Here is a 15,520-nt window from a genome sequence, read left to right on the forward strand (position 1 = left end):
AGGTGCTGCGTGAATTACATCCCCGGGTCTCCTCGCCTGGATGTGCAGTCGGCACCCCCGCTCTTGCCTTCCCAGAGAACGAAGGCATTTCCCCACCTGCTCAGCCTGTATTCATGCCTGGAACACCTCATCCTGCAAGCAGCACATGTATTTCACAAGCTGGGGCCAAGGGAGGAGAGCTGAGTTCTCTGTCACAGCCAAGGTCCTGGAGGGTGAGGCAGGTGACCTCTCTGAGCGCAGCAGGAAGCTCCTTGCCTTCTGTGTGGTCACATGGACCAGGCCAAGGGCTCAGGGCTGATCCCGGGTGGGCTTGTGGATCCAAGTGCAAGTCCCAGCTTGACTAAAGATTCATTGTGTGAGATTGGCCAGGTCATGTGCACTTCTGAGCCTCAAATTTCTGTCTCTCTCTGCAAAATGGGCACAGCCACCACCACTACTGGACAGTTAGGAGAATTAAACATGATGGAGAGACTTCCCTGGCGGTCCAGTGGTAAAGAATCTGCTTTACAATGCAGGGGATGTGAGTTCGATCCCTGGTCAGGGAGCTAGGATCCCACATGCTGCGGGGCAACTAAGCCCGCGAGCCACAACTCTTGAGTTCGCGCACCTCAACAAGAGAGCCCATGTACCACAAACTGCAGAGCCCATGCGCCCTGGAGCCTGTGTGCCACAACTAGAGAGAAGCCTGTACGCCACAACGAAAGATGCTGCACGCCTCAACGAAGATCCCGCGTGCCACAACTAAAGACCTGATGCAGCCAAAGAAAAAAGAAAAAAGAGAAAGAAAGAAGAGGCAGACTACTTGGGCTCTGCCATGGGGCATTAGGGAAATGACTTAGCTTCTCTGTGCCTCGGTTTACTCATCTGTAAAACAGGGATAATAGGAGTTCCTACCTCACATAGTGGTTGGGGGATTAAATGAGTTAATAACTGTAAAGCATTTGGCATATTACTCACCACAGCAGGCATTAGCTATTATTACTGCTAATAATTTTGCAGAGTCAGTGCCCATATGTAATGTGTTGATATTAACTCAGTGGCTAGAAGTTGGGCTCTGAAGCTGGCAGCTAGAGTTTGAGTCTCAGCAACATCACTCATTAGTTGTGTGACCCCATAAAAGTTACACCACCTCTCTGTGCCTTGTCTATAAACAAGGTCAGTACTATTATTTACCTGGCGTTGTGAGGTATAAAGGGGTTAATCAGTGCAAAGCGCCGACACACAGTAAGCACTAACTATGAATGTCATGTTGCCATCATTATATAACTGTCATTAATATTATTAATATTCTTATGGAGGGGACATAAAGAAACTAACATTTATTGAGCACCTACTATATACTAGCACGAGACATGAATCATCTGGCAGTGTTATTCTAGGACAAGCATTAGCTTCCACATTTGGTAGAGGAGGAAAGTGCCCCGAGAGGGTGACCTGCTTGTCCAAGATCCCACAGGTGGTGAGGGGTGACCAGACCCCACTGTGCAATGTTTAGGGCAGGAAGACCCAACGCTTAGTGAAGGCCTGCCATGTGCCGAGCACCCTAGCCCCTTTAATCCCCACACTAAACCTAGAGGGGGTATTATTGTCCCCATTGTGCCAATGACCAGCCTGAGTCTCAGAGAGGTGAGTGGTTTGTTCCCGCAGCTACAAAGTGGCAGAGCCGGGATTCAAACTTGGTTTTCTGTTGGAATTCTGCTCAAGCAGGTGTTTGGGTGGCCTTACCCTGACTCCCTCTGAGCCAGGGGAAACAAAGTCTTTGTGTCTATAAAACACAAGAGAGGATCAAACGCTGAAGTCACTTCCAAGCCCTGGGGCCCACATGATCTTCTCCCAGGCTCGTGGGCGCAGGGACAAACTCACAGAGACAAGGACACTCAACACCCAGAGGGGCCGTTGTTACCCAGAAATCTTTATTACAAAAATATTTTGCAAGCCAAAAAGTTTAAGTTGCAACTATATACAAAATAGGGCCTGTTTCCTTCCCCGCAGTTTGAAAATAAACTCCAGAAACCATGCTCCTTCCATACTGTTGTTTCGACTGCTTCCTTTTCCTGGGGTTCGGTTCACAAGGTATGGGAATCTCCAGGCTGCCGGGCTGAAGCTAAACTACGTGACTTTCTTGGCCTCCTTCCTTACTCCCCTTCCAAAATTCAAAATAAAATAAAATGAAAATGGCACCAAGAAAACATTTTTTTAAAATTCTGTGTGTGTGCGTGTGTGTGCTCACATGCGTGTGCTGTCTCTGGGCAGAAGAGAGGGAGATCAAGGTTTACAAGCCAAGCTTTTGGAATCTGGAAATAGCTCGAGCCACTGTGCTCCTAGATGCCACAGAGAAGCTCTGGCTTGTGGGGCCAGAGCTGCCCACATGGCCTGTTGGCTCAGCCAGTTCCTGCATGCCATCATGTAAAACAGATCACTGTCCCCCAGAGAGCTGGGTCTGCATTCGGCTCCCCGAGTTCCACCTGGAGGACCTGCTGATGGGCAGCATGGCTCAGCTTCTGCCTCTGACAGCGTGAGCCAGGAATCCCTCGGGCATCAAATGGCTGGACCCAGGGGGCAGTGAAGATTGGCATCTCAGCTCTGAGAGCTGATCAGTTACACGTGAAGACCGAATAAACAGGGCTTGCAATATCTTCTTGCCCTGGGCCCAGCCAGGCCCCCACACTGAAATGGAGGGGTGCGGGGTCCGAGGATAACAGGGTCACGGCCTCTGCCCAACCTCTTGACAGAGGGACAGAAGGTAGGTCATTCCTGGCGTCACAGCTACCCAGTCCTCCTGGCTGTCTTTGATTTGTTCCAGTTTGATTTCGACAGGGTTTGGGAGCAGAAATGGAAGATTCCACCTTCAGAGATGAGCTCAGAGAGCTGGAATGGGGAAAACATCCAGGCACAGCTTCCTACCCTGCATGGCCCTAAAGTGCTTGTGAGCGATGGAGGGGAGGGATGGCATCTTTCCGCTCCCCTCTTTACAGGTGAGCAGACTGAGGCATTGGGTCTTGGCCAGACGGAGAAGGAGGCAGCCTGGAGAAGCATGGGCAGGTTCAGACTTAGCACACTGGGGGCTCGGAAGGCAGAAGTACCAGCCTCGTGGAGAGAGGGCTAAGTGTCTCCATGAAGCAGCCAACCTGGAACCTTCTTCCCCACCCTCAAGCCTCTGGGACTGGGAGGAACTCAGTTTCCACTGTAAGAGCATCCCTCCAGGACAACCGACCGTTCAACCTTAGACTGCACAAGACCCAACCACACACTTCAACACATGACAAAGAGCCAGGATAACACTGCTGTTGTTTTAAGAAAAATACAGAACAAAACACCACAGATCAAATTTTCTAACACCTCAGTTTCAAGATTGCACATTTCACATTTCTCAATAATTTACAGGCGTCCACAGCGAGAGGTTGTGAGTTAGTGCTTGCTGAAGGAAGCGAGCTCAGGTATGGAAGGGAGAGGTGGGGCCACGTGGAGTATCACCGTAGGAGGTCCTCCAGGTCTCGAGGGCCGTGAGGAGGAGGGGCGTTTTGTCTCAGTCCTTGGTGGCGGAGGAGTTCCTCAGACGGTCCTCTCCTCCCCGGGGCTTGTGGCTGGTCAGTGCAGGGAGGGGAGACCGGGACTGCTGGCAGCCACGGCACCAAGTCTCGGGATGCGCGTCCAGCTTCTTCGCCATGGATGGGCAGTTCGATCTAAAGGGAAAACTTTCCCCAAAGCCCCAGGTGGGTGGTGCTGGGACGAGGAGGTGGGTTTTCTCCCTCCTCACTCTGGAAGATCGGGCTGCAGAGTGTCAAGGAGGCAGTCAGTGGTCTCCAAGACCATGACAAAGACCCACAGTTGATGGACAGAGGCGTGAGAGTTCTTGCACCCCTGATGGCTCTGGCCAGCTCCCAGGTCGGTTCCCTGCCTAGTCTGGCAACACTAGCCTCCATGTGTGGCCACATAGAGGGGCCATGGCTCCCGTGGAAATGCTGGAGAGCCAGCTGGGCTGGGGAGACAAGAGCTACCCTCACTGTTGGGTCCTGTCCCACCCTGGCCCTCCAGGAACTGGGCTGGCTGTCCTCATCAAGGTTGCCCGCAACGGGACAGGAAGGCTCATGGGGACAGATCCTAGAGATGACCACGGCCCTGCTCACTTCCTCTGGACCTGGACACTGGCATACTCTGAGTAGGATGGCTCAGGCTTGGGGGCTGGCTGCTTAGGGTTCCGGTTGAGGTGGACCATGTCCAGGTCGGCGTAGGTGAGGGTGTCCTCGGACACAGGTGGTGGGCAGGCCTGAATGCTGGCATACTCCGTGTGGTTGTTGGGTTCGTCGGCCTTGGGGGTGGACTTCTTCCCCTTGGGCAGGTTCAGGTCTGCATATGTGATGTCGTTGTTGTCCTGGATCTAAGTGAGATGGAGAGAAGGTCATTCTGGAGCCCCCAGCCACTCACCCTCGGTACCAAGTCTGGTTGCTTCTGTCTCTTCTTGGCCTCCACCGGCTCAGCCCTAGTTCATGCCCCCTCTTCTCCGGCCAAGGTCATCTGTCTCCAGCCATGCCCTTCCAATCAGCCTCTTCCTCACATGGCCTGAAGGGTCTTCCTAACCGTCAGTGTAGTGGCCTCATGTCCCTGCTTCAACGTCACCCCCTCCTGCAGTTCTCGCCTGCCTTTCCTGATGCTCTTTCCTCTGCCTACAGTGTCCGGCCCTCCTTCTTCTTGTAATGAAACCCAATCCACCCCGTCAATTTCATCCTAAGACCCTCCTCTCAGCTGGGTCCAGAGCTCTGTCTCTGTGCTTCCTCAGTCTGTGCTTCTGCATCACAGCAGCCGCCACCTAGGGCTGTCTGTGCCTGTTTGGAGGTCTGAGAAGATGCTGACCCCCCAGTGGAAGCAGACATTCACTTATTCACTCATTTATTCAACAAAAATTCACTAGGCATCTGTTATGATGCAGAAACCAAGGCTGGCACAGAAGAAGCCCCATGGATGTTAAATGAACGAATGAACGAGTGGTGGATGGATAAATGGATGGCAACAGTTTCAGCCCCGCTTCTAGTGAAGCTGGGGACTGGGGGACAGAAGACAGGGGTGTGTGAGAATGAGGCCAGCAGTGAACAGGAGGTAAATGTTCTGTAGGCAGAAGTCGGAGTATGAATCCTGGTTCTGCTCTCTCTGGCTGAGGGACTGGGCAGTTCACTTAGCCTCTCTGGGCCTTGGTTTCCCTATCTGTAAAGTGGGTCTAATAATAGTATCTATTGCCAGGGTCACTGGGAGGATCCGATGAGATGGTCCAGGTAAAGCTCTTAGGACGGAGCCTGGCTCATGCCAAGTGCACATATGTTCAGCACGTGTCAGCTGTCATCTGCCACCTGGCAAACCTGAACCTCTCCCACATGCTCATCTTATTACACACAACTGCCGCCTTGAAATTACCCATCATGAATGACATACTTTGCTCCTTCTGTGCCTGGCACCTGCGCTGTAGACGTGGAGGGGAGCTACCAACGCCCATGATCCTACCTGATGCACAAAAACAACCTCAGTCCCCAACAGCTGACAGGCGCCCTGCTCTCACATGGATCACCCGATTTAGGCCCTAACACAACTCTGCTTGGTAGGAATTATTTACTCTATTTTACGGTGAAGCATCTGAGAGCCAGAGAAGTTAAATTCGGTCAAAGTCACACAGCCAGAAAAGAGCCAAGGTCTGCTGGCCTCTGAAGCTGTGCTCCGACGGCCCACAGCACTGGGAGTCCTAGTGACGGGGCTACAAGCTCCACAAGAGCCTTGCTCACTGCCCAGGGCCTGGCACATAGTAGGGGCTCAGGAAGTCCCAACTGACTGAATTCTGTATAGGTTTCAGTGCTCTTCTCACCATCATTCTTTCCCTGCAAAGTTCCAGAAAGAACTTTGACTTTGAAAGGCCCAGAAAGTAAAATGACGGGGGAGAAGGCCTTCCTGTCCCATGACTGGAAATGGTCTTGGATTTCTAATCACCACCTGAGCTCATGCCCAGGACCCGCTGGAGGCAGGAAGGGTGGGGTGGGGCTGTGCTGGGTCAGGAGAGTTTTGGCCTCGAAGCACCGTGCCTCTCACCAGCCCTGACTCTCTTCAACAGACTACAGATACGACGATGACAACTGCCAGGAAAATGTCAAGGACAGCTGCCATGTTCTCATTCCAGGTTCAGGGTAGGGCCTGTCTCCTTACAAGGCTCAGAGGAGCCCTCTGCCTCCAAGGTCTGACAGCGTCAGCTGGTGCAGACAGGGCCAGAGTTCTTGGAGACAAGCCAGCCATGGTGCCTTGAAATCCCCTCAGTGATGCTGGGGCGAAAGTGCCAGCTCAAGGGAGTGTGCCCTTGCATGAGGTCATTAACGGCATGGGGTCTTCCCACCAGCACAGGCAGCGCAGTGCTGTGCGTTACCCCGTGTGAGCGGCACAGGGCTGCAAGGGTGCTCCTTGTGGAAGGACTGGCTGGGCACGTGCACGGAGGCTGGATGGCGTGATGAACACTAAGCCCGACTCCAGGGCACCGTTTAGACAGAACACATGGTGGACGGTGCCCTTCCAAGCTGTGCAGTGTTTGGCACTGAGTCAGACAGGCGGGGACAGACTCTCGGTGGTATGATTTCCTTGCATCAACAGGAGTTGCAGATCCTGTTCTAAATTAAGACTCCTTCGCCAGGGTGGGCGGGTGCCAGGGGTGGAGGATCCTTGCTTTCCTGAGTGCCCCCCTCCCTCTGCTCCAGCTGGGAGAGTCTGTCCCAGCCTGTTCCTGTTTCCCAGGAAGGGCATCTCACCAAGCACCGTACCTGGGTTGTTTCTCTAGTGTTCTTCTCGGGCTCATGCAACCTAAAAAGGAAAGAGACGCACAGATAAAAATACCCTCACTATCTCCAGTGCTCATGCAAATGGGTAAGAATAACACTTAGGTTCCACTTCCTATATGGGTGGGGGACGTGGATGAGCGATTCCCAACAGAAACACAACTGCTTATCACATGTTTGGACCAAAGGGCTTTTCAGCATGTACTACCTTTTTTTTGTTTAACCTACTTTATCATCAAGGATCTTTAAAAATTATAATACTCGGTGCTGGGGAAGGTGCAGTGAAACTGGCAGGTTCACACACTGCTGGTGGGGGGGGCCGACCGACAACGTTTTCTGGAAGCTGCTTGGCAAAGTCAAGAGCTTGGAAGTTGTCCTCATCTTTTGACTCATAATCGCACACTTGGCCGGGTGAGGGGGGGGATTCAAAATATAGAAAAAACTTTATGCACAGAGGCATTTACCACAGAACGCGATGGGGGAGGAAGGTTTACACCTCACAGCTCCACCAACTGGGACTGGTTAAGGAAATTAGGATAGATTTGTAGATAAAGACTTAAAAGGTTTATGAGGGAGTTTTTTTTTTTAAATTACAAATCACATTAAAATGATAAGTATAAAAGCAAAATTCTCTGTGGAATGATTTCAATTATGAAAAATGTGTGGATAACACTGGAAGGAAACATAGTAAAATGTTAACAGCAGGGGTCCTTGGGTGGTATTTTTTCTTCTTTTTAGTTTCCCATGTTTTCCCAATGTTCTACATTATACACATCTAAGTCACCACTAAGAAAGGAAAAGAGAAGGACCAAGTGTTCTGGTTAATCAAAGAAGCTCTTCAAGCACTTGATTCTGTAATTGGAGGCCGTGGCTTGGCTCACTGCAGGGTCACAGTCAAGGTGGTGAGCAAACCAGAGCCACTGGCTCTGCAGGAGTTGTGTAAATTCTCAAGCTGGCCACTCTGGGGATGTTAGCCTGGATCATGTCAGAAGTGAGCAATGGGGCTTGGCAGTGGGGTTATTAATGGATTTGGCATGAGCACTTGGCTCAGAAAGCAGTTCTGGGGCAGGACGGGTCCCACGTGGCCAAGCAACGGCCCTCCAGGAGCAGGGACACCGTCTGGAGGGGACCATCACTCACTCAGTCTCCATCCATACCCCTCCTGCTTCCAACGGGTCTGGCTTCCCACTGCCTTTGGTTCAAGTCCAATGCCTCGCCCTGCTCGTAAGCCCTGTGCAGTCTGTCCCTGGCTGACCTCCCTAGGGGTCATTAACTCCCTCGGCCTCATTCACCCACTTATTCACTCACCCAATATTTCTCAAGGGCTACTTGATGTGGCCCACTTTACATGTCAACAACAGCCTTGAAGAACCCCCTCAACCACTTTTCCTCTTGGTTAACCTTTGCTCATCCTTCAAGACTCAACTATGTTGTCACTTCCTTGGGAAGGCTCTGACAGTGCTGGGCTGGCTGGGCTGCCCCTCCATGACAATTTCAAACTTCTTGCATATTTTCCCATCTGGTTTGTGTGTCTGGCTGTCTGCCATGCTTCTTCACCACATAGGTATGGGTGCTCAAAACTGACTTGGAATGAATGACAATCAGGCTGCCCCAGGGCCTCTGCACACTCATTCCTCCTTGCCTCTTCATCTGATTCACTCCTTCTCTTCCCTCAGAGCTGTTTCAAATAGTTCTTTCTCAGGGAAACCTTCACTGAATCCCAAACTCCATTCTCAGAACACTGGGCTCCTCTCTCAGAGCAATTATTACAGAACAGAAGCAGTTATCCATTTTTCATGTCTGTCTCTCCTCCGGTCCCTCCTGTCTCAGTGAACGGCATTGCTGTTACTCATCCCTGTGCTCGGCTAAGGAAGTGGGAATCACCCCCGATTCTCCTCCCTCCTCCTTTAAAACCTGTGTCTAATCCACTGCAAGGTTTGTCGACTCTGCCTCCGAAGTACATATCGAACCCCTCCAGTCCGTCATCACCACCATCCAGGTTTTAAATTTCTGAGGAGCCTCTGGCGTCTCTGCTCTATTCCTGCCCTGCCTGCACTCCACTCCCCACATGTAAAATGCATCTGCGATGTCATATCATCTTTCTGCTTAAAACCCTCAACTCCTTCCCACCACGCAGTGAAATCCGTCTCCGAGTCCTGACTGCCTGGCCTGCGTGACGTGCCCTCACCCAATGCTCTATCCTGTCTCCACCCTCGATCACTCAGCTCTGGCCCCCTTGCCTCCTCCATGGTCTGTGAACACGTCCAACTGCTCCTGCCTCGGGGTCTTGGCACTGGCCATTCCCTCTGCCTGGTCTACTCTTGTTCCCGATATTCCCATGGCTAGAGCCTTCTCGCCCCTCAGCTGTCTCCTAAATGTCCCCTCCTTAGATGGTCTTCCCTGACCGCCCACCGCACACCCACCCCCTGCCCCCCCAACCTCTGCTCTGCGTCTGACTTTGTGTTATTTAGTCAGTGCCTGCAGCACATCGTGTATTAACCTCCTAGCTTGTTTGGTAACTTGCCTCCCTGTGGACCACTAGCTCCATGTGGGCAGGGACTAGGCCCGTGTCATTCACCACCAGAGCCCTGACACCTAGTAATGGGCCGGTGCGCCATTAGCATGCCATAGATGTTTGCTGAATGAATGAACATCTCTCCCATGGGATCAAAAGTGCCACGAGACCAGGGCTAGTGTCCTTTTTGCTACTCTTTGCAATCCCCCGGCTTAAGGCCTGGCGCTCAATCCAGATGAATAAATGAAAAGAGTCAGGGAAGCCTTAAATATTCCAAGAATAAATTCAGTGAATGTCTGACAAGTGAACAAATGGCCGACCGAATGAACCCCAGTGCCCAATTAAGGGAGCAGAGCCACATTTTTCTCTCATCTGAGCTGAGGAAGATTACAACGTTCTCTTGTACGGTCCTAACCTAGGGAGTTAGAAATAGCCAGTCTCCCCACTGGCCCTGCAATCTGATGGGCCCTTTGAGCTCAAAGTGGTGGCATTGCCCCCTCCCCTGCTCCGCCCCCTCCCGGGGTGCTGGGTTGTTACCCATGCCAATGTCCTCTGGAAAGCGTCTGATCCCAGTCAGCCTAGCTGAAGCTGGCGGCTGCACGGGAAAGCACCATTACCGCTCACTAGCTAACGCTTTGGCTTAGAGAGATGAAAGGGAGCAAGTGATCTCACGGCTCCCTCGGTAGGCTCATGCTGGAAAAATAAAAAACAGGCAGAAAACGGCTGGCTTCTCTGGGGAAGAAGAAACAGGCAGCAAGAGGCACTGCATCAGTGATGAACAGCCTCAGCTTCAGCGTCAGAGAAATCTGGGTTGACTCGAGGTTCAGCACTTACTAACTGTGGGACCTTGGGAAGGTCTCACGACTTCTCTGAGCCTCACTTTCCTCAACCACAACATGGGGACAATAATAAGCTTCTAGAGCAGGGGTTCTCAAAGTCCAGCTCGGAAGCAGCAGCATCAGTGCCACCTGAGAACTTGTTAGGAATACAAATTCCGCATCAGAAACTCAGGGGGTGGCGCCAGTAATCTGCATTTTAACAAGCCCTCCAGGGAATTCTGCTACACACTCAAGTTCCAGAACCTCTGCTGAATTAAACTGGGACAAGAGTAAATCATAGGATTTTTGCAATAATTAAATCACCAATGGGCTAATATAGGTACAATCATAGATCTGTGCCTGGAACACAGTGAATGCCCGATAAACGTTAGCCGCTGATGCTGTTGTCATTATTATTATCGACACACCCCTTTTCTTCCCGAAATGTACTGTCTAATTGAGGAGATGACATGTAAAAAAATAGTGACAACAATAAAAACAAAACAAAAAAGAGAGATCCTTCCACATCTGGGGCTGTGAAGCCACTGACAGGGAGAGTTTTAGGGATTCAGGAAGTTAGAGATCGGGGATTGCTATGGTGGTTTGGGACGGCATTTGTTCATTCATTTATTCAACAAACCTTTACTGAGCACCCATTCCATTCCAGGCATGGTGCCAAGTTCAGCAGCAATTAGCGGTGAACGTGAGGGAAGTAACCCCTGCCTTCGAGAGGGGTGGGTTATACTATGGGGACAAGTGCAGAGACAACTTGGACACACCGGGGTGTCCATCCAGGGGCATCAGGAGAGCTCCCAGGAGGGGCCTCTGTCCCTGGAGGAGGTAACACCCTTGCTGAGCCCCAGAAGGAAAAGCAAGAGGTAACCAGGTAAAAGGAGGGGCTCCTACACTAGCTTCCATGTGGCACAACTCCAGGGGGCGCTGTTCAGAGCCGGCCGTGACTGCCACCCCCTGGAGCTGTGCAGACCCTGGGTGGCTCAGGAGCAGGGGTGGGGAGCACACCTCAGGGAGAGGCCCAGCGCACAGGGCGAGGAGAGCGAGGATGCAGCGTGAGGGAGGAGGTGAAGGGGGGCAGCGTTGGCTGAGGCACGGAATGTGAGCCCCAGGAGTGGCTGGGAGTAGAACTGTCCAGCGCAGCAGGGCTGGACCACGAGGTGCTTGAGGGCCTCAGGAGGGCATCTGGACTACCTCGAGGGCCACAGGGAGCCCCTGAGGGGTTTTAGGCAAAGGGCGGAAGCTGAGCCTTGCCCTTGAGAAAGAGTGTACTTCGGTGGGAAGTGTGACAGTTGAAGGCCCGGCAACAGGAAGCATGTTTCCCTGGGGGCAGCGAGGAGCCTGGTTTTGCTGGAGTGGTGGCTCTGCTTGTTCAGGGATGGGGAAGCCGGGAGGCTGGCCAGGGCTCAGAGCAGGAAGCCACCTGCGGAGGTCAGAGCAGAAAGCAAGGCTCTCTCCCAAGGGCACCACAGACTCCTGCTGTGGGGCAGGAGGGACACATAGTGCTTCCTAGGGCCCTTCAGACAGGTCAGATGCTCTTGCTGTGTGCAACCGCAGTGCCTAGTATTTCCCCACTGCATCTGTGGTCCCCAACACAGGACACAGCACCCCGATGCCCCCAACCTTGGTATCGTCCTTGACCCTACAATCCATCGGCAAGTTCTCTTGGCTCTACCTGTGAAATATATCCAGAATCTGACCATTTCTAAGCCCATCCCATCACCCTGGTCTAGGCCACCACCATCTGCTTGGACAACTGCAGCAGCCTCTTCTCTGGCCTCTCTGCCTCCACCCTCACCTCCTTTACCTTGGTCCACACACAGTGGTCAGGGTGATGGCTTTTAAAACAAAGTCAGATCATCTCCCTCCTAAGCCTCCTCATCCAACCGGGAGTAAAACCCTGAGTCCTAACAGCCACAGGCCCTAGACCCCTGGCTTCCCCTCCAGATCCTCAGTCCTGCTTTGCAATTCTGAAATCCACAAAGCTCTAAAAATATCAGAAGATTTTCAAAACCCATTTGCTGGCAAAACCTGTCCCGAACCAACATGAAGCTATTTATAGTTTGTATTTATCGTCCTTGGTGTGGACGTTCATGTTTCCATGCAGGTACATTCACGTGGTAGATGATGGGGCGCTGCCTCTACTCTGCTGGGGTGAATGTCGGGGGCCTTCCCTAAAGCTGCAAAGTCTGGATTAGTCACCCATCTGCTGCATGGGCCACAGCTAAGGTACGTGGGCCTGCACCTCCTGATCTCATCCCTTCCTGTCCCTTCACTCCTTCTGCTCCAACGGCTGGCCTCCCGTATCCTCCCAGTACTGCCCACCTTGGGCCTTTGCCTCGCCTGCTCTCTCGCCCAGCAGGTGTCCCCTCACAGGTCCCCAGCTCCAGGTCCCTGCTCATATGTCCCCTTCAGAGGAGGCCCTGCCCCTGCCCTCCCTGCCCCGCATTCTCCATCCCCTTGCTGTGTTTGATTCGTCACCACCTGACGGGGCATTATACTGTTTTGCCTCCAGGCTTACTGCCTGCTTCTCTCACTGGCATCTGAGCCTCATGAAGGCCCAGACTGACTCTTGTTCACTGCTGTATCCTGAGTGCTCAGAACAGAGCTGGTGCACAGTAGAGACTCAGCAAAAACCACCGATAATGCGAACCAACAAACTAATGTACCATCTGTGATGTCATGTCATCGGCTTAGCTTCTGACCAGGTCACGGGCTTCAGGAGGGCACAGATGCTTCTATCCCACTCATGCCGGCATTGCCAGGGCCGTCTGTGCCAAAGCACTCAATGAATATTTAGTGAACGAAGGAAAGAGCAGAGTATACAATTTGGATTCGGGGGCAGAATGTGCAGGCGTTTTCTGCCACAGTCCAGATGGGATTTGATCAGGGTCTCACTGTCTGTGGACAGCAAGCAAGAAATCAGTGCCTCTGTGTGCAGAAATCCCCTCAAATCCCCTCATTTGAGGTGGTAATTACAGATGGACCTGGTGAGAAGCTTATAAAGGAAAGAAATAGTTGACTGGCGCAGTGGGTGTGCAGTATGCTTTGCAGTGTTGGAGGCAAACAACAAAATAACTACAAAAGCACCCGAGCCCAGTGATGCACTTACCTTGTAGAGGAAGTGGAGCCCTTGGCTGAAAGAGAGAAGAAACAAAAGCCAGTTATTTAACCTAGAAACACACTTTGCTCACGTAACTTTGTGTGTGTGTGTGTGTGTGTGTGTGTGTGTGTAGGGGCGGAGGCAGAGGTTTACCTCCAAGGATGTTGGGAGGAATTATTGAAATCACCTCTAAACCACAGGAAACCCCATGTCTACCCCACTGGGGTGGGCGGCCCATTATCTTCCATGGAGGAAGACCAGTGAGCTGGGTCTTCCTGCTTTCCCATCTCTGGGAATTGCCAAAGGTCAGATCCCAAAGCAGCCTTCAGCCTGGGAGGGGTCAACTGCCCTACCTCTGTCTGAGCCTCACTTCCATCCATCACACACCTTACCAGAGACCCTACAGCAAGCCTGGGTCCCCATCAGGGCCCTTCACTGCTGGAGAACAGGTTTTAGCAGGTCTGCTAGGTAGGGGAGTAAATGGGAATCCCACTTCTGCCACCGACTCGCTTGCTGTGTGACCCTCTGTGGGTCATTTTCCCTCTCTGAGCTTGGATTTCAGTGCTTTAACTCACAGGGTTGGGCTGGACATCCATTTTCATCTCACCACTTTCCAAAAAAGGATCTTGGGAGGAAAGAAAGGGTCCATCTGGCTCAGAGATTTTAAGCCTGTGATATGGGGCATCCCACAGAGAAGCCCTGGGGATCAGCCACCAGTTGACTCCCATTTTGCTGTAAAACTGTAATTAAAAAGCAACGTGCACAGGCAAATGTGCTCTGCACCACATCGTAACAGGCTGGGGGCTGCCACAATGCAAGAATTCTCACTGCCACATTAACGCTTGGTGCCTGGGCAGGTACTGGATTTTTAGGTGAGTGACACCAGTTAGATGCTGCAGCTCAGCATCTAACATTTGAATGGAAGATGATGGGTTGCCAAGTGCTGGGTCATGAGTCATCTCAGGGAGTCCAGTGATGGGACCAATCATCTCCATTTTATACCAAGGACACTGGATGACTCCCTAAGGTCACACAACTGGTAAGTGATAGAGTTGAAATTAGGATATTTCACTGTGAGTATGAGGTAGAGGATGGCAGATACCTCCAGGGACCAATGAGGGAGAAGAGGTGTCTCATTAGGATGGAGGTGAAGTGCAGAGTGGTCTCAAACAAAGTCCCTGGAGACCCACTGTCCAGGTGTGAATCCTGGCCTCAGCACTCACCAGTTGTGAGACCCTGAGCAAGTTTTATAACTTTCCCATGCCTCAGTTTCCTCATCTGTAAAGTGGGGTTAGGTCTGTGAACAGTGCCTGGCACATCAGAAGGTCTGACTGAGGGCCAGTTGTCACTGTCTCTAGAGCCTATGTGTGAGAGCTGGGCTCTGCACACAAGCAGACGCACCACTCAGGGCTGGGTGGCCTTCACCAGCATCTGCAGTTCTCCAACCCCCCTCCCCCTCCGGAACACTGGGTCACTGATGCCCAGGCCCATGGTAGTGAGCTCACATGTGCCGGAGCCTGACGTGGAGGCCAGGGATGAGGCTCCAAAGGGGACTGGGACACTAGTGGACACCGTGAACGCTCCATCCAAGGGCTGGCTTGTCACTCTTGGTGGGCAACGGACCCTGCTTCCCCACCTGAGGAGGAGTCCTTCCTGTGCGGGGGCGCCAGGAATGTTAGGGAAACCACCCTGTAGATCATCTGGCATCATTCTGGATTCCAGAGATGCGGGCCCTGACGCCAGCCCTCCTGGACAGGAGCTGGAGGCTCAGGCAGTGTCTCAGAGCTGAGTCCCTGCAGCCAGCCCAGCGGGGAGGGAAACTTGGGGACCAGAGGAAAGGGGGTGCAGGAGGGGTGCGTGGCTGATGCGCAACATGCCCGTTGAGCTCTGCCTGGAGGTCTGGGTGCAGAAGCACAGCTCGGGACCACACTTTGCACTTTATAAGCTGCGGCACGTGGTGGGTCAAAACCAGCATTTTTAAAAGAATATAGTACAAAATATGACAAAAAGGAAAATATCAGAGTTCCAATTTTATAGATGGGGTGTGTGTGCATTGGGTTGAGACATGAAATGTATTTCTATCACTTGTAGCCAAAAAAGTTTCAGAAACACTGGCTTAAAATAGTCTCCTTCAAGAGTGGGAAAGAGAACATGTATCCTTTTAGGTCTGAGAATGTGTCAGAGCTGCTGTTTCACATGAGCTTATTTGTTTCATAACTAGCCTCCAAGGCAGGCACTGCCACACCCATTTTACAGGTGAGGAAATGGAGGC

General features: G+C 52.1%; 1 protein-coding gene across 4 annotated transcripts in view; it reads right to left on the reverse strand.

Moving 5' to 3' along the window:
* Positions 1-1,892: 1,892 nt before the first annotated feature.
* The window catches only part of LOC137207631 (tyrosine-protein phosphatase non-receptor type substrate 1-like), a 43,244-nt gene continuing 29,616 nt past the window's right edge, over positions 1,893-15,520 (reverse strand). For all 4 annotated transcript variants that reach the window (XM_067707687.1, XM_067707689.1, XM_067707686.1 and 1 more), the window contains exons 7-9: positions 13,258-13,282; positions 6,786-6,825; positions 1,893-4,378 (exon numbers count right to left, since the gene is read on the reverse strand). In XM_067707687.1, the coding sequence (XP_067563788.1) occupies positions 4,124-4,378; positions 6,786-6,825; positions 13,258-13,282 (320 nt within the window). In that variant the 3' untranslated portion in view covers positions 1,893-4,123. The remainder of the gene's footprint in view (positions 4,379-6,785; positions 6,826-13,257; positions 13,283-15,520) is intronic.

This window comes from Pseudorca crassidens, chromosome 15 (assembly GCF_039906515.1).
Source record: "Pseudorca crassidens isolate mPseCra1 chromosome 15, mPseCra1.hap1, whole genome shotgun sequence".
Lineage (NCBI taxonomy): Eukaryota > Metazoa > Chordata > Mammalia > Artiodactyla > Delphinidae > Pseudorca > Pseudorca crassidens.